The 14,850-nt window shown below is 34.6% G+C and overlaps 1 protein-coding gene across 2 annotated transcripts; it reads left to right on the plus strand.

The window, feature by feature from the left end:
* The first annotated feature begins 38 nt into the window (after positions 1-38).
* Positions 39-14,081, plus strand: LOC106155130 (uncharacterized). 2 transcript variants are annotated; one of them, XM_013529806.2, is made up of 6 exons: positions 39-127; positions 8,765-9,244; positions 9,664-9,849; positions 10,069-10,314; positions 10,639-10,734; positions 11,037-14,081. In XM_013529806.2, exons 2-6 carry the CDS (start codon positions 9,064-9,066, stop codon positions 12,935-12,937), a joined length of 2,610 nt encoding a protein of 869 aa, XP_013385260.1. In that variant the 5' UTR covers positions 39-127; positions 8,765-9,063; the 3' UTR covers positions 12,938-14,081. The 2 variants fall into 2 exon arrangements, with proteins under 2 accessions (XP_013385260.1, XP_086851255.1); XM_086995129.1 differs by having other exon boundaries at positions 75-127; positions 8,981-9,244.
* Positions 14,082-14,850: the final 769 nt, after the last annotated feature.

The following is a 14,850-nucleotide window of genomic DNA, read 5'->3' on the forward strand; positions in this document are numbered from 1 at the left end:
TTTTTAAATAGTTTTCCAATCTCCTTAAAAGAAGATTATTCAGTTTATCAGGCAATGAGGTTGTAGTATTTTCAAGACTGCGGAGTTCTATTTAAACAATTTAATAATTACTTCCGTTTTAGGACAGGTGAGTTGTTTGTGGTTACCTAAGCAAGCTAAAGCTTTTCCCGTGTTACTTATTTTTTAAAATGCAAATTGAAGTGAAAGCAAAGAGTTTTGTGTGACCAAACTTACAGTTCTTTTGGAGTTGTGCTTAATATGTCTAACTAGTCGATTGCTTGTTCAAAAATTAGTTAAAAATTTAAAAAAATAAACACGCCTTGCGGCATGCTATCGACGAATTCTTAATTAAAGCCGAGCTTGCCTAAGGGTGCACAAAACAGCAAAAACTTGGAATTAGATAATAATAATAATAATAATAATAATAATAATAATAATAATAATAATAAAACGCCCCCCCCCCCCAAATTAAAGAAAAAAAGTCCTCGATCATTACAGTACAAACATGAGACATACAGTAGCTCTCCTGAGTCCTACCCGAAATGAAGAGACCGAGGATGAGAAATTGAAGAAAAAAAATGCTGAGCTCATTACACAAAGTTGATATCAAACAACTATCATTTGATATTTAATTTTTAGTTGTATCATGAGTGACTCTTTCTAAAAGTGATCTCGAAAACTTAAACATTTAATCTTTATTTTCTTATGATCACCATCATTGGTGTTTTTCAAAACTTCCAAGAACCCTTGTTTTGCAAAGGCAACTAGTAACTTCAGATACATAGACAACACATGGTATCACAATCATTGGTGTTTTTCGAAACTTCAAGAACCCTTGTTTTGCGTAGGCAACTCTCAAGACCCTGCAGGAACTGGTAAAAACACGGTCAAAAGCTTTCAATATTGCGTCATTTCCCTCTCGAACTTGTCGCCCATGGGGAGGATGCACAATTTTCCCATCAATATGTCATTTCTTGACAGAGAGATAACAAGCTGACAGTGTGCTGAGGGTCAATTAGCTATGATGTCTTTGGATCTGACCAGCTGATCCAAATCATATCCAGCAAGATGAAATGACTTTGATTGCTACTTGAACAACCATTTGGAAGACTTTGATTGTCTCTAAGGAAACATCACCCTGAGATTTTTGGTGAACCTCTTTCTTGACATGTTCCTCCAGTCCACATGGGAAATAACTTTTTCACAATTAGATTTAAGACTACTCCAATCTTGCACATCGTCAAACAAGTTTCTTTGGTGCATTCTTGTTCATCTTGTGTAAGGGTCTTTGTAATCTCATCTTTTCTGATGTGGTGGCCAAAACCTTTAGTTTCATTCTTGAGATGGTTTGTAAGATATTCTCAGACTCACTTTGAATAGTTTCTTTAAGCTTACACCATAAAATGTTCCAAAAATGTTTAGTAGCTTTCCTACTGATTTAAATTCGGACACTGTGAGCTTCTTTTGCATATTCTTGGATGGTGTCCAAAAAAAAAAAAAAAAAAAATGGACATGAATGATGAATTTCACCATGTTTTGTCCATGTTTTCACCATTTATTTATTTTCAAATAAAGACCAAAGGAACTATTTAATGCAATAGAATTATATGGCAAAAGATCAAACACTTATTAATTGTTTTTCTAAAATCCTCCATACACTTAATAATCTCTGTAAATAAGGTTATTATTATTATTATTATTATTATTGATTTGTTTTCTATGGGTTTTGATTTCTTTTTTTAGGTTTATAAATTATGAATTAATTTTATTTGTAACAGTAATTAACATGCAAAAATGATAAAAGAACACTACTTTAGGGTCTATGAGGAATGGGTTGTCTGTGAGAACAGATGATTTTATTTATTTATTTATTTATTTATTTATTTATTTATTTATTTATTTTTATTTTGTTTTTATGTTTAGAATGGATTAATCAGTACTTACAAAACAGAAAATGCATGAAGGCAGAATACACATGCTGTTATTATGTTTTTCATCATGAGTAATCAATACCCAGACTAAGCCCAAACTAGCCAACAGGATTGGCATGAAAGTACAGCCTAACATGACTGAAATTTGTCAAATTAAAAATAAACAGAGCTTTCTACCTAAGGAGAACTGATGTAGTTTTTTAATACTGTAAGTTGTATTATAATTAAATTACGAAAATATTGAGTAGAATACATACTAAGGGAGGTAGACTGATATATCATTGCGTGCACATTTCTAATCAAAACTCCATTCAGCACAGAGGAATCAGTAACACAGACAACACCTGGCATCGCTATCATTAGTGAGAAACTTCAAGAACCCTTGTTTTGCGTAGGCAGCTATCAAGACCCTGCAGGAACTGGTAAACACGAGTCGAAAGCTTTCAATACTGCGTCATTTCCCTTGATCTTGTCGCCCATGGGGAGGATGCACAATTTTCCCATCAATATGTCCCCTCTTGACAGACAGATAACAAGCTGACAGTGTGCTGAGGGTCAGTTAGCTATGATGTCTTTAGTTCTGACCAGCTGATCCTAATCATATCCAGCAAGATGAAATGACTTCTATTGCTACTTGAACAACCATTTGGAAAACTTTGATTGTCTCTAAGGAAACATCACCTATGCCCCTGAGATTTTTGGTGAACCTCTTTCTTGACATGTTCCTCCAGTCTACACGAGAAATAACTTTTTCACAGTTAAGCTTAGACCATAAAATGTTCCAAAAATGTTTAGTAACTTTTCTACTGATTTAAAGTCAGACACTAAGCGTCTTTTGCATATTCTTGGATAGTGTCCAAAAAATGGACATGGCTGGTGAATTTCACCACCATTTGTCTTGACATTTATTATTATTTTTTTTTTTTTCAAATGAGGGTCAAAGGAACTATTTTATGAACAGAATTATATAGCAAAAGACCAAACACTTAGTACTAGTACTAATATTGTCTTTCTAAAATCCTCCATACTCTTAATCTTCGTAAATTAGGTTATTAATTTTTTTCTTTTTTTTAACATGGATTTTAATATTTATCTATTGGTTTGTAAATTATGAATTAATTTTATATGTAACAGTAATTAACATGCATGTTTTATAATAAGGAACAACAATTAAAAAATGACACTACTGTAGGGTGTGTGAGGATTGGGTTGTCTGTAAGAACAGATGATTTTTTTTCATTATGTTTTTATGTTTAGAATGGATTAATCAGTACAAAAAAAAAAAAAAAAAATGCACAAAGGCAGACTACCTATGTTGTAATTATGCTATTTTTCATCAAAAATCAATACCTAGACCAAGACAAAGCTAGCCAAGAGGATGAAGGTGACAACCTAAATGACTGAAATTTGTCAAATCAGAAAAATAAAAAGAGATCTCTACCATAAGAAGGACTTATGAATTTTTAAAATATTTTAAATTGTATAATAACTAAATTTAGCGGATATTGAAAAGAATATATACTAAGGCAGGTAGACTGATTTATCATCGCGTGCACATTACTAATCAAAACTCCATTCAGCATAGAGGTATTTTAGTAACATACACAACACATGGCATCACGATCATTTTTCAAGACTTCAAGAACCCATGTTTTGCGTAGGCAACTATCAAGACATCCATTACCTCGCACAAACTGGTAAACATGTCAAAAGTTTACAATACTTTTACCCTTACAATACTTTCTAGTAATTTCCTTCTCAAATGTCTTGTTATCACTTTATGTATTGGCTCTTTCACAATTAGGGGTACAAAATAGGGGTCACATTGAGAGAAAAATGAACTCTGATGCATGTGTTTAATTTTGTAACAGATAAAAAGAATAACATCTCAACTATGACATCCAACATTTTCAGAACACAATATTAATTTTTTTTTGTTTTACGTTCAAATTAACAGAACGCCTCTTAGGCTATGATTTGGGGGTACGGACAATACACATTCAAGTAACTGATGCTTTTGTAACTGAAATATCATATTGTTTACCAGTTATTTTTGCCAACATTCTAAAATATCAAAATAAATATATAACAACAGTACTTTAACCAAAAGGATACAAGTACATGTATTAATCAAAATATTTTTTGGAGAAACACCACAGCACGTTTTTCAGTGGATGCTGGCGCTTGGTTGTGTGTCATTCTGTTTTACTTTTATTCACCAGACATTAATTTAAACTTTTTCTTTCTGTTGCTTGGTCTTTTTATTTATTTATTTATTTATTTATTTATTTATTTATTTATTTATTTATTGATTGATTGATTGATTTTTGTTTCCGTCTTGATTCTTGTATTTCGAGTCTTTTCTTCTTTTTCATCTCTCGTTAATTTGCACCTCTTGCTCTGCTGCTTTCAGGATTGTTGGGTTTCTGCTTCTCCTTGACTCTCTGTCAGTATGCCCTTATTTCTTTCTCTCATCTTTAGTCTTTCTTGCTGGACCAGCCTTGGATGATTCTTCATTTTTTGCTTCTCTGCTATGTTACGTCCATTCAACATCTTCCTTACGTGCTTCAGCATGACTACTAGCTCTTTGACGTTTTTTTTTTTTTTTTTTTCAAATTATTTTTACTGACAGTAAAAATTTCAGGTTTCCCTTTTCTTTTCCTATTTGGCTTTTGTTCATTGTCATCCATGTTTGATACTCTATCCACTGAGATAAATATACCTCTGTTAATTATGCATATATTGTAGTGTCCGCACCCCCTCAAAATATATCATATACATTAATCCATAGAATATGAAATTGGAAGCAATATTGCTCATTTTGAATGCAAAGAACTCGGTATCTTTAATGATATTATTTTTTTTGCAAAATGTCTTGCCTGACTCTTATTAATTAGTATCACTTTATCGAATATACATTTATATACAATGTTTTTGCTACACGTCATAGGACATGAATGCATTTTATACAATCTAGAACAATATTTTGTACCATATTTTGAAGTTTTATCATCATTGATAAGTAGCCAGTTATCCAATGGTTAATGTATAACTTGGGGGGTACGGACACTACAGTAGGGGTACGGACACTACATAATTCTTGCATATCTTTTCATAATAAGGGGCAATGTGTTATTTTCTTCCTGAAAATAAGTGTCAGTGTGGACATACATAAAATAATAAAATCAGACAGAATATGCTGTGATTCCTATATAGAACAGATAGGGGGGTACGGACACTACAAAAATTAGGACACACCAAGGGGCTCATGATTATAAATGCCATAGCATTATTAATAATGGTTACATATGCACAAATCCTTTATTATGTTTAAGTCATAACATGGGAAATTCATCTTATTATCGCGTAGGTGATTTCAAAGTAATATTTGGCCTTATCAAATATGGTTTTCATTGCATTAACAAAAATAAGTAAAATGTGTACAAAAGCCTGTTTCAGCAAAATGGTAAAAATAATTTTTTTCTCAGAACATTTCTTTGGAAGAACCTGCTAGAAGAGAAGACATGTTGTGGGAATTATATACCAATATCACATTCACCATAAATCATTGCCATAAAGAGCTAGTACATCATATTTCCTTTTTGAACACATAATTGGCTATATTTTTATGTACAGACTACACTGCTCTATTGATATTTTTCCCATCTCATCAATTTTCTTAGTTGATCATATAAAAATGGCAGTAAACTGTTAATTTTGTTTAATGTTAAAAATTGTTAAAAATGGAAAAAAAAATTCAGAACAGTGCTGTCTTGTTTACATTTTGGCATTTTCAAGTTGTAACTTTGAAGTTCCATGGGCCTGAAGACCTTTGCTAGTCACATTTTCTGAATATCCATGATACTAATATTTTATTATTAAAAATTGATGGTCAATATGCTGTTAAACATTATGTAATATTGCATCAAAATTTGAAAAAAACCTATTTTGGGCACTGCTCCCATGCTGACCATTTAAGAAAAACCATGTCACTTCAGAATCTCAGAATGGAAGAAATTGGACATTTAACACTGTTTTATTGATATTTTTCCCATCTCATCAATTTTCTTAGTTGATCATATAAAAATGGCAGTAAACTGTTAATTTTGTTTCATGTTAAAAATTGTAAAAAATGGGAAAAAAAAAACATTTCAGAACAGTGCTGTCTTGTTTACATTTTGGCATTTTCAAGTTGTGACTTTGAAGTTCCATGGGCCTGAAGACCTTTGCTATTTACATTTTCTGAATATCCGTGATACTTATATTTTTTTATTAAAAATTGATGGTCATTTTGCTGTTAAACATTATGTAATATTGCATCAAAATTTGAAAAAAACCTATTTTGGACACTGCTCCCATGATGACCATTTAAGAAAAACCATGTCAACTACTGTTCTCAAACAGTACAGTAAATATATATAGATGTGTCTGTACATATTGCCATCACCTGCGTCTGTCGTCGCCGGCGCCGTGCACTTTCATTGTAAACACGATAAGTGGAAGGCAGTTTTACTTTTGGGCTTTATATTTACAAGCTGATGAATATTCATAAAACACAGGTCAAGTTCGAAAATCAGCATGATCGTGCCATTATTGCAGAAGTTATGCTTTTTTTTTTCACTTTTCGGCATACATGCAACACTGTAAACACATTTCAAGGAAAACCGATAGGCCTGTTGTCATGAAACTCACAGGAGTAATTATCTTACTAAAACGCAAGTCAAGTTCGAAAATCGGCATGCAGCCTGAGTTGGAAAAGCAGTCTAATTGGCTTCTTTTTCTGGAAGTTATACATTTTCAAAGTGTGAACTTGAACTCCCATGGGCCTGAAGCCTTATGCTTGTTACACATTTTACTTACATTGGTATTACCTGTTGAGCATAATTAAAATTTGATGTTGAATTTGCAGTTTAACATAATGTACTTTTGCATCAAAATTGACAGTAGCCTATTTTGTGCATAGTTATTTCCTGCTTTTTGTCTGTACATTTGACAGCTTTGCTGCCTTGTTGTAAATTGTAGTCCAATTATTATAATTCTTTTTTTTTATTTTGCTCCTATGAACAGTGTCTTTGATATCAGTCTATCAGCAATCTCTAATCATAAATTGCTAATTTATCAGACACTTGTAACATTAACCACATTTAATTGTTCACCCTGATTGTGAAACAGCCGTATATATGTAGTACTTATCACTTCTAAGCTTGCCATCCACATAGGTCACATAGGTACCTTTTGTTTTACCAGACAGTCAAGCTAGTTCAATGACAAGCTGATAACAAGCTGACAGCTTGTTTAGAGTCCAATTAGCCATTGATGCCTTGCGTTATAACAATCTGATCACTAGCACATTATCCTGTAAAAGGAGACCACTTGGCTCGCTGACACGCACTTCTTGAGATTTTACTGCAAACTTCTATTCATATAATAATGAGTATTCAGCAAAATTGCTGAAATTCCCAAGAAAGTATGGTCTTCCTTGTAATATTGGTGCAAACTTGCATGTTTTTTTTTTCTTGCAAACTTGCCACAAATTAATGTGAAAGTATGGTTTTCTCGTGAACTTGCCACAAACCCATTTGTAAGATATGATTTTTTCATTATGTTTTTATGTTAAGAATGGATTAATCAGTACAAAAAAAAAAAGGGAATGCAGACTACCTATGTTGTAATTATGCTATTTTTCATCAAAAATCAATACCTAGACCAAGACAAAGCTAGCCAAGAGGATGGGCATGAAGGTGACAACCTTAATGACTGAAATTTGTCAAATCAAAAAATAAAAAGAGATCTCTACCGTAAGAAGGACTTATGAATTTTTAAAATATTTTAAATTGTATAATAACTAAATTTAGCGGATATTGAATAGAATACATACTAAGGCAGGTAGACTGATTTATCATCGCGTGCACATTACTAATCAAAACTCCATCCAGCATAGAGGTATTTCAGGTAACATGCACAACACATGGCATCACGATCATTGGTGTTTTTCAAGACTTCAAGAACCCATGTTTTGCGTAGGCAACTATCAAGACATCCATTACCTCGCACAAACTGGTAAACATGTCAAAAGTTTACAAAACTTTTACCCTTACAATACTTTCTAATAATTTCCTTCTCAAATGTCTTTTTATCACCTTATGTATATGTGTAGTACTTATCACTTCAAAGCTTGCCATCCACATAGGTACCTTTTGTTTTACCAGACAATCAAGCTAGTTCAATGACAAGCTGATAACAAGCTGACAGCTTGTTTAGAGTCCAATTAGCCATTGATGCCCTGGGTTATAACAACCTGATCACTAGCATATTATCCTGTAAAAGGAGACAACTTGGCTCGCTGACACGCACTTCTTAAGATTTTACTGCAAACTTCTATTCATATGAGTTTTCAGCAAAATTGCCACAAATTAATGTGAAAGTATGGTTTTCTCGTGAACTTGCCACAAACCCATTTGTAAGATCTGCTTCTTTCCAACCAGTCACTTTTTTGAAAGTGTAAAAGTTCTGTATATTTCCAGTAAAATGTTAATATTCCAGCAAATATTTGCAGCAAATGTTATTCTCTTTGCAACATCCTGCAAACTGTTATAAATATATTAAAAAAAGTTATCTACATTTTTTTTTTTTTGCCTGTTTGATTTGAACATACTGTAAATGTATATATATATATATATGCAACAAATGTAAACGGCATTGCTACAGACAGATTATGCAAAATACAGTGCAGAACCCATGAGTACAATTACATGAATGCAGCACATGATATATTCCTTTTACATTTTTTGCTTTCACATATGTAATTTTTTTTTTGTTTGTTTGTTTTTCAGAACCAGAAACAAATACAAGATGTGGTCACATAAAGAAGAAACAAAAGAAAATGCAGTGAACACTCCATAGCAGTCTGCTGCTCACTACCAATCACTGTATTTTATTATATGGACCCCCTTATTGTCAAAACCAACAAGAAAAAAAAGTTCTAAAACTTCTGTAAGTTCCTTTTAACTGGATACAACAAATGAAACAATCTTAAAACTTTATTGCAGATGCATTCCTAACTACGAATAATGAGATGAAATCAAAATTTGGTCTTGATGCGGTATAGCCTCACCAGCAGAGTGATAATGCAATGGCAGCGAAAGACACAAGACTCCACGAAGCAGTGCGTTACTGTGATATCGATCAGGTGCGTGAGGCGCTCAAGGATCGTCTTAGTCCCAATGACATTGGGTTGTACCAGTGGAGTGCCCTGCATGAGGCAGCACAGCAGGGAGAGCTGGAGATTCTAAGGCTGTTGCTGAAACATAAAGGTAAAAAAAGGAACCATTCCCATAACCCTGTGGCACTAGCTGGATCGATCTAACTCCTTGGGGATTCACACTAAATTGCACGCAGTTTAAGTGGCTGAAATGTTTGGCACACCCCCTGGTAATTTCAAGTACTGGTACTTGGGTAAAGTTGGAAAAACTTTGTTGTCCATGATTTTGTTCATATTGCTCTGCTTTGCCAGACAATTAAGAGGTTTTTACAGAGTATAGCCCTTTATGGAGGTCACGTGGTCCAATGACAAGCACAGATTTCAGAATAATTGCTATAACTGCTGTGTTTGTGGTAATATAAATTATATTTCTATGAGTTGTTTACAATGTATTTAGTGTGAAATATAGATCTCATTTGAAGAGTTGTTATCCCTTTAATAACTGAACGTACATTTATTTTTTAACACCAGGAGACCCAAATAAAAAGGACCACCTGAGAAACTGCACAGCGGTACACTATGCAGCAAAAGAGGGCCATATGGAATGTCTAAAACTGCTGATTAAATATGGCGGTAGATATGATGTCCTCAACAGTGATGGGGAGTCCCCACTAGATGTCGCTGTGGGAGAATGTGAGAATTTGTTACAGACTCAAAGTAAGTAACGCGATCATTTATTACTAGGGCTTGAAGATAAGATTTTTTTATTATGCAGGATTGATATTTTATCATTGTTCTTGGAAAACATTATCCTAAGTCAGATGTATTTTCTTTTTTAAATTAAAGTTACTGTATGCAAAATGTTTGTTTTTAGGCATGAATTTATGCAACAGGACATACTATTTCCTAATTTTGTTGCATATTTTGTTTTTACAGTGGTTCAAGATTTGATAAAAACATCGAGACAAGAGGCAAAACATCAAGCTGAAGAACAAGCAAAAAAACTGGAAGAAAAGAAAAAGAAATCTCTTAGTATTGGGGAAAAGAATGACCTTAACCTTGGCCCCAAGGGCAATGAAGATGACCTTGACATTCAAAACATTCCTCGTATTATTGAACCTCAGAAAGAATCTTCTGGATTAAAGGCTTGGGAAAGTGAAAGGGATGGAAAACAGAAAGATAGTAAGAATTTAAAAAAAACTTATGTTAATTCCATTAACAAGACTCAAGGTATAGATTTATGTAAATTTAAAAGAAAATCACACAGCAGTGAATAAACTACAAGAATTTTGATCAAATGACATGAAAAATAATTTTGTTCATGTGCCTTTCAGTTGTGCATTATTCTTATTTCACACTTAATCACCAGGCTTGAATCAATCCAGATTTTTATGGTTGGATTATATTATCTTATTATTCCAACTTCACAAATGGCACAATGTACATGTATGACGTAAGACTCCTTTTTTCCGCACACTCATAATTCGAGTCATCTTTATGTTTCAGATTCTGCATACTTGCAGCTGTCATTTGAGTATAACTCCCATAAAGCCAACCTGAAGATCCGCGTCTGGCAGATTAGCAATATCTTACTGCCACCTCGTGAGTTGACAAATATACTAATAATTTCTATATTTTAATGCAGTTTAATAGATCATTTTTCAGGCATGTGATGATCATTCATCTGAAATGCTACTTTTAAGTATAAAATGTGATATTAAAACATCAAATGCCCATTGGAATTTCATTTCAACCATGTATCTAAATCAGAAGGCCCTTATCCCCAGGAAAATTAGAGCCTCAAGGTTTGCATAACAGGAAAAAATGTAGAGGTGTGCAAATCATTCTCTATATGTAAGATTTTTTTAACTGAAAAAAACCTGTAATCTTTTCTTTTGTTTTAGCTGAGAATTCCATGATCAGCACCATCTACATCAAGAGCTACCTGATTCCTGACAAAGATAAAGAGAGCAAAAGGAAAACTGAAGAGGTTAAAGTTCAAAGTAATGCCAAGGGTCAAGGTCAGACAGAAGAGGTCAAGTTTGATTCGAAAGCAGCTCAGAAGGATGACGGTAACCATCCACCAATTCAAATCACCCAAGTCGTGTTCACACCTTCAACTTTTAAGTTTTCAAAACCATTGGAGTATGCAAACCTTACCAAGGAAATAGTGAAAGACAGGACAGTAGATATTCAAGTGTTTGTGACGCAGAAATTCACCAGGAAGAGTTACATCATCGCTTATACGCGGATTCCACTCAGAAGTGCAGTGAAAAAACTTATCAGGGAGAAATTCCCCCTGACCCCTTGCATGGGAAAGGGGATTCCTGACAGCATGAAAGTATATAGCTCCAGTGAATATCTACCACATCATGCCTATAGGAATTTCAGTAGCGATCCTAATCTTAGGCATCCATCAATGGCAAGTCTTTTTGTGCCTCACGCAGAGCGTGCATCCAGTGACACAAATCTGCGACAGATTAAAAGCGAGGAGCCTGTCCACAAGACGCCTTCTGTGGAAATTACTGTCCAACCTGACAGAGAAGGAGCTGCTGCTGATGATGGTGATGATGAATACCTTGCTGCGGTCAGAGTTCACAGTGCCAAAGAACGCCATGCAGGACAGAGTAAAAGCATGTTAAATTTGAGCATCCCAATGCCGGGTGAGATCTCCTCTGCTGATGAACCAGAGCAGGTCAGAGTACTCAAATATGAACATCCTAGCTCCACTTATGTCAAAATGCCTGGTGCCATGAAAAAACTAGAACGTCGCAAAAGTTTGAGCACCCCGGAACTTACCACCACAGATGATTCAGAGATGAGTGAATTGGACAGCTCTTTGAATAGTCAGAAAGGGGGGCTTGTAGGGAGAATGACTCAGCAGAGACGGGATGTTTTATCACAGCTAGAAAAAGGGAAAAGACGGACAAAGATAGACAGGGTGGCCAGGCGAGTCCAGTCACCTCTTGTGGAAGCGGAGACCAGTTTCTCCAACATCGCTGGTGTACATCAAGGTCCAAGTACAATTGTGTCATTAGGGCGACGAAAGTCACAGTGTAAGAGCCCTGAAGTATTGAGGTCTTTGTCCCCTCCAGTTACAGTTTCAATAGAAACAACAACGCGCGTCAATTCATTGAGTCCCACCCCTCATAGTGTGGGTCATTATATTGCTGAACATGAGCATAAGGAAAATGAACAGACACATTTGCCATCTATACAGACACGCAAGTCGCTGCGCTCAGCATCCAAATCCAATCACCGACCACCTTCTGTCCCAGGAAAGGCGGCCATTGTTGACTCAGCTGTCCACTTTGAGGATGACCTGACTGGACAGAGGTCACCAGGAAAACAATATATAGGTGGACGTAGAGACAGTTTGCAATCATTCCAACCCAAACCAGTTAGAGATTACTCCCCAGCTAAATCACCCACAAGAACTAGGTCAAGGTTATCAGGGGGTCAAGTTCATCAAGGCCAAGGTTGCCACAGTAGGAGTGGGACAGGTTCAAGCAGAGATTCTGATACGCCCACTCCAAGTCCTAGGGAGTCCATAGAAATGAGACATCTAGATAGGGATGAGTTACGGAAACAGTATTTGGACAGGGCAGCAAAAATCACCATGACAGCGACCCCTGAGGTCAGAGTTAGAATGTTTCAAAGAACTGGGAGGGAGCCACACCCTGCCACACCCCACCATCTCAGAGGAAAGCATCAGTTTTCAGATAATCCTGAGGATGACAGTTTGGACCCCTTTTATATTCCAGGAACTCCAGTTGACTCTCCTGCCCATGGAGGGAAAAAGTGAATTATATTTGACTGGAAAACATGGGAAAAGAACTAGATAACATGAGGTGATAAAGTGAGGGGGAAATCTAAAAAAAAAGCCTCAGTTTCTAAAATTTTAGTATATTTTCCCTAGGTGCTTTTATTGATTGTCTTTTATGCAAAATGTGCAGATAATGTGCATGATTTCCAAAAAGAAATTACTAAGTAGAATGTTAATAAGTATGGAGTAAATAAAAGGGGGAGATATTTGTTATATGTTCATATACTATACTAAGATATTATGATACTTAGATTTTTCTGACACAGGAGTGAAATTTCAATATTAGCATTAGTATTTTAGACTTTATTTCCCATGCGTTTTACAGCATCTGACAGTTTTTTTTTTTTCGTTAGCCAGTTTGTGTTTCTTATATACAGATTTAGGGCACAAATATTTCAAACACATTTTTTTACTGCAGCAGGGTCCAATAAAAAGTGAACGAAAAGCGCAAGAACTTCGAAACAACCACAGGTTTTGTAGAAATTTTGAAAAGTGATCTCTATTCAGTCAGTTTAAGTGGATATGTATGTAGGTGTTATACACGAAGCTATTTTCCATCCTCTGTCCGTGGTTATTAAGTTAAAACCAAGAGCATTCCGACTCGGCCATTCTCGGGTGTTTTCGTATCAAACCTACTTGTTACGGAAATGGATTATGAGAGACCCGTATGGAACCGTGCATTCAAAATCATTATTATCTGTGATTAGATTTTTAGTGTTTCAAGAGAAGATTTATTGAGTATTTATTCATTATCAGTTTTTCGGTTTTTGAAAACTGTTTTTGTATATCTTGTCTATGTGGAGATAAACGATTAGTTTCCTGTTTTAAATACAAATGATGTTAGAATACGCACCAAGTTAACTTATTATTTACTATCATGTTTTCTCTTAATATTTAGGTTACCGTTCATAAAACTTCATTTAGAGTATATTTATTAAATTTCTGTCTTAACCGCACAAATGATTTATGCATTCAGAAGAAAATAATGAATTTGTAATATTAAACTAATTCATCATACTGTGAAAACATTTTTTTGTGTTTAAATTAATTGGTGCATGGGTTAATTATACTAAAATAACGCAAAGGTTCAGCGATTTGTTAAAAAATAAATCATTGAAATGTTTGTGTGGATGCGTTGGGCGTTTCCTGATTTTGGTGACTCAGTAGCAAATATTAGCGTTTTCTTTTATACAATGGCAAATATTAGCGTGTTGCATAATTTAAATGTCCTTTTTACTTTAAATTTTGGATAACTTGACATGTTTTAACTTCTTGAATTTCGATCATTTGAAGGTTTTGGTAGACTTCTGACATTTATAACGTTATTTGAACCTAGTGACCTTTATGAAACGATTCGAGCAATAAGAAACAAAAATATTTTGTACTATATTATGGGGACTCGGCAGTTAAATATGCTAAGTTGGGAATGGAGGGGGGTTAAACATATTTATTCGTTCATGAAAAATATATAATATTTACATCTAAAGAATTGCTTTAAGACCTGTACGCTCATCTTAAAAGAATCTAAAAATATAACCAATTAACTAATAAATATCTAGTGAAGACGGAAAAAAAGAAATGTTTTATTATGAGAAATACTATATAACAGTAATTAAAGAAGGGTTGGCACGTGTTGAGGCGGTGAGACCATAAGGAAAATAGGCGGCTTTGCTTTCAGTTGGTAACGGCCATATTTCTTCCGCGGATCAGTTAGTCCGCGGATTATATGTTCTGAATGCGGCCCAATGGGTCCATGGATGAAATATGGTCGACCCACTTGAAAGCAATGCCGAATAACCCTCTTCCAGTTTTGGAAATAAAAAAAGGGTTGGATAATTTGCAAAGGTCATTTCATGGTTCGTGGCTGCGATCTGTTAAATTGCAAGGCCCCG

The sequence above is a fragment of the Lingula anatina genome, chromosome 9, assembly GCF_051362555.1.
Source record: "Lingula anatina isolate TDL-2025a chromosome 9, LinAna3.0, whole genome shotgun sequence".
Classification (NCBI taxonomy): domain Eukaryota; kingdom Metazoa; phylum Brachiopoda; class Lingulata; order Lingulida; family Lingulidae; genus Lingula; species Lingula anatina.

What these genes read in the sequence shown, in the direction of transcription:
- LOC106155130 (XM_013529806.2), top strand. Translation starts at nt 9,064, where the DNA reads ATGGCAGCGAAAGACACAAGACTCCACGAAGCAGTGCGTTACTGTGAT. An exon ending in GCTGTTGCTGAAACATAAAG is followed by an intron (nt 9,245 to 9,663) that starts GTAAAAAAAGGA and finishes TTTTAACACCAG; the next exon opens with GAGACCCAAATAAAAAGGAC. An exon ending in GGATGGAAAACAGAAAGATA is followed by an intron (nt 10,315 to 10,638) that starts GTAAGAATTTAA and finishes TTTATGTTTCAG; the next exon opens with ATTCTGCATACTTGCAGCTG.